We start from the raw sequence: 3,730 nt of genomic DNA, 5'->3' as shown, positions 1-3,730 counted from the left end.
CTTTACTTATTTTGAAAATGTCACGAACTTTTATTAATTTTTAAATTTTTAATTTTAAATTTGTGTCTAACTATTTTAACACATGTATTAAATAAGTTTTTTTTTCTTATATTACACTAATAATAAAAAACGATCATAACATAGTAGAATCCAAATTGGTTAATATAAAAGCTGATCCAAGAGAAAATTAGAACATTAGAGTGTATTAGTTTGGATAGTATATTGTAATGTTTGATTTAATTGTAATTGTTTGTATTGTATCAATTGTAAATTTAACTTGTGAGTATATTTTTAAGACTCTAAAACATCAGAGAATATTAAAATGTAAGAGCTGAGCTTATAAGTTTCTCTAACAAGTACTTACCATGTTAGGACTAACATAAACATGGATTTTGCAAAGATTTAACTAATGTCACTGAGGATTTACACAACTGATTGACAGTGATGGCTACAATGAAACTTACAAGGACTGAAAACCATGCTTTATGCTGTGGAACAACGAAATCTAAGCCTGAACATGCTGAAACAGATGTGTAAATGGTGAATTAACACCAACCCAAATTTAAGTGTTGTTTTGAGTATAAGCAAATAATCCATTTCCAGTCATTTGGAACACAGTTCTACTCAAATTAGCATCCCCACCAACACATCCTGTTTTTTGTTAACTGAATCTGACACCTTAAAGAAACATTAAGTGAAACAATTAAAAGAGGATGAGATGCTGTATGAATAAAAGGGCCTTTTGGATCCTTTTAGTCTAAAACAAGGAGGGTGAGCAAAATAATACTTGCAACTAAATAGTCAACTTGAAAGGCTGCTACTAGGAGTAACAGCAACAATGAATGCAGTACAGCAAAAACAACAGGCAGATACTGTACTAAAAAACAGAATATGAGGTTAAAAACTTCAGTGCCAAATACAGAAATGGTGGATGACAAAGTCAACCTGAACTGTCAATTTCAACACCCCAAGTCCAAAACTGCAAGGACCACATTGATTTTATCTCATAGATATTGATTTCTTAGCACTATTTTAGTGGATATTTGTTCCATAAAACTTTCAGAAAGTATTTTATGGAAAATATATATACATATATCAGATTTGTCAACTTAACTTTTGTGCTTGAGTCCATTAAATTTCACAATGAAGCATAAATAATTGTTATAGTATTAGAATATTCATAATAAATCTTCATTGCTAGGAAAATGGTAATGGGAAGAATATTAAAACCACCATAGCAGTGAACACAAACCTAATTGGAACTTTGCTACTAATCGAACACTTGATTGTGATGAAATAACAAGATTTTAAAACAAAATTCTAAAACTGCTAATGGCCTTGCTCAAGATCAAACAGAGAAAAAGGATAAGCAGTTAATGAACTAGCTAAAGTAGCCTTATATTCATGCAGCGGTGGATACAAATTCCATAAAAAGAAAATTAATCCTAGTGATGAAAATTTAGGAATAATAAAGTGAGAAAATATATGGGGTTTTTATATCAGAGTTTTCCAAACAAGATAAGATGAGGGAAAAGGAAAGGAGAAACTATGAGTGTTAGGCAGAGGTATTCAACAATTGGCCATTTGTGTGCAAACAATATATTCTTTTGGAGTAATTCTTAGTTGATCCAAGATGAAATGGACATGTATGACTGTAAATTTCTATGTTTAATTTTTCACAAACAAATCCATTGCCACTCCGTCCAGACCTAGAGAAGAAGAAGAAGTAGAAGAAGAAGAAGAAGAAGTAATTAAATCTTCCTTACAACACAATCAACAAACCTTTGAATCAAGAAACAAGTTAAGCCCAAAACCAAGCTACTAGGCTGTGCAAAGCTCCACCTGCACATTCCACACCAGAAAAGAAAAAAAGAAAGAGAAGATTAATAATTCTCTGAAGAGGTTTGAGGATGCAAGCTCAATAGATGCAAGAAACAAGAAAAGCACCTGTGTAATGGAAACTTGGGTGATGCAGTGCAGAGAGAAGGGGGCAAAACTAAAGTCCATTCTGTCCCTGTAGAATTCTGAGAGGCTAAGTACACATTTTTCTCACTCTTTTTTTCTTCTTTTTCTTTTTTTTTTTTCAATTATACAATACTGAAACCATTACAAGAAAGAAAGTCATCCTCTCTTAGGAATGCTAGTATGTACCCAAAGTTTATAACTTTAGTGGCCTGATCCTTGGGAATCATCCTTAGCAGGGGGATTTTGCTGATTCTGCTTTTGCTGGAGCACCCTAGCCTGCCCCATTTGTTGATAAATTTGGCTTAAGGCTTGATGATTTAGAACCCCAATATGACCATCTTGAGACAACCCAAGTTCCAAACCAGGGAGTTGCTGGTTAGCCGCACCTAAGATTGAGGTGAAGCTCATCTGACCAATATTAGTAGCTGGCAAATCAAAACCAGGAATCCCGATTTTTTGCAGATAAATAGAACTTTCAGTGCCTAAATTGGTTGTAGATGGACCAGATGATGTCTGAAACCCATAACCACTGACTGAGGGCCATAACCCTGTTGCTACATGATGGGGTCTCCCCAAATTGTTGGCACCAACCGTTGCCCAACTGGTCCTACTGCTTCCAGACCCTATACTGGACCCCTCTAAGTCTTCCATCTTTTGGTGCAATCCAGCTGACAGAGAGGCCCCCTGATGAGAAACTGAGCCTCCAGCTGCTGCCAAAGCTGAAGCTGGTATGGTTCCGCTCCCCGTGGCGGCTATTATTGATGGTTCAGCTTGTTGTAACAGCCACTGTATGGTTTCCCCATCAGATTTGTGTCCCAATTCTCTGGTCAACTGAAAGATTCTAGCTGCACATAAAGCAGGCATCCTTATTCTTCTACCTCTCCCTTCAACTTTAGTGTGCCTGTCTTTGTTAGAACTTCTCTTTGGAGCCAACTGTTGTTTCTTCCCTTCTTCTTTACTTGCAACAATCCGGAAACCCTTGCTTTCACCTGCTTTGTTCTCTCCCATGCTTTGATGAGGCTGTTGTTGGGGTTGTGGTGGCAAGCTCAAGAAGTTGGATACTTCAGCTGGTGGCTGCTTGGAGCCTTTGGGATCCATGAACAGGTAAAGGGGTGGTAAGGTGGGGGCAAAGCAAATTAAAGCCAAAAAAACTAAGTTTCTTAGATTGAAGAAGGTTACCTGAAAAGTCCTCCACTTTCATGAGTTTTTCACTGTTTTTGGCAAGGAATGTGAAAGACAAACTAGTAATATAATATTGAAATCCCAAAGCACACCCCCAAAATGTCAAAAATTTTATCTTGGTTTTACAACATGTCTTCCTACTTTCTCTCACTGTCCTTTCTTACTCTTTTTCTTACAGTAGTGAACGGGTTTTGACTAATACTTCTGATACGATAGTAACTTTAACTGCCCATTTCCATGATTGATGGCTGATTCTCTTAGCGTTCTCTTCACTTCGCCTTTACCTTTTACTTGCTACAATATTATTTCGGCAGGCATCATACTAATGGTTCCATCTCTTGTAAGAGATTTGATAACACTCTAGAATAATGTATTTTTATATCTTAATTATGTATTTATTCTGAGTATGATCCTGTTAATTTAAATTATTTATAATCTTTTATCTTATAGGGGCTAAATTTGAGGCAAAAGCAAAATTAAGGGCCAAAAGCCTGAATTTAGAAATAAAATGGGCCAATGTGCGACACAAGGAAAAGTTGATGCCAAAAGTGCAAGTATGGAGAACACAAGGGTTGAAATGCAA

At 36.0% G+C, this 3,730-nt stretch overlaps 1 protein-coding gene across 3 annotated transcripts; it reads right to left on the bottom strand.

Annotated features, from left to right (window-relative positions):
* Positions 1-317: 317 nt before the first annotated feature.
* LOC121221139 (transcription factor TCP20) lies at positions 318-3,509 on the bottom strand. Of its 3 annotated transcripts, XM_041101688.1 has the most exons (4): positions 3,145-3,509; positions 1,948-3,050; positions 1,783-1,842; positions 318-678 (listed from the first exon to the last, which is right to left on the bottom strand). In XM_041101688.1, the coding sequence occupies exons 1-2, from the start codon at positions 3,164-3,166 to the stop codon at positions 2,167-2,169; spliced, it is 906 nt and encodes a 301-aa protein (XP_040957622.1). In that variant the 5' UTR covers positions 3,167-3,509; the 3' UTR covers positions 318-678; positions 1,783-1,842; positions 1,948-2,166. The 3 variants fall into 3 exon arrangements, with proteins under 3 accessions (XP_040957622.1, XP_040957621.1, XP_040957623.1); XM_041101687.1 differs by lacking the exon at positions 318-678 and having other exon boundaries at positions 1,242-1,842; XM_041101689.1 differs by lacking the exon at positions 318-678 and having other exon boundaries at positions 1,242-1,842; positions 1,948-3,496.
* Positions 3,510-3,730: the final 221 nt, after the last annotated feature.

The sequence above is a fragment of the Gossypium hirsutum genome, chromosome D09, assembly GCF_007990345.1.
Source record: "Gossypium hirsutum isolate 1008001.06 chromosome D09, Gossypium_hirsutum_v2.1, whole genome shotgun sequence".
In the NCBI taxonomy this organism is placed as follows: Eukaryota; Viridiplantae; Streptophyta; class Magnoliopsida; order Malvales; family Malvaceae; genus Gossypium; species Gossypium hirsutum.
This window is presented reverse-complemented; position numbering and strand designations above follow the sequence as displayed.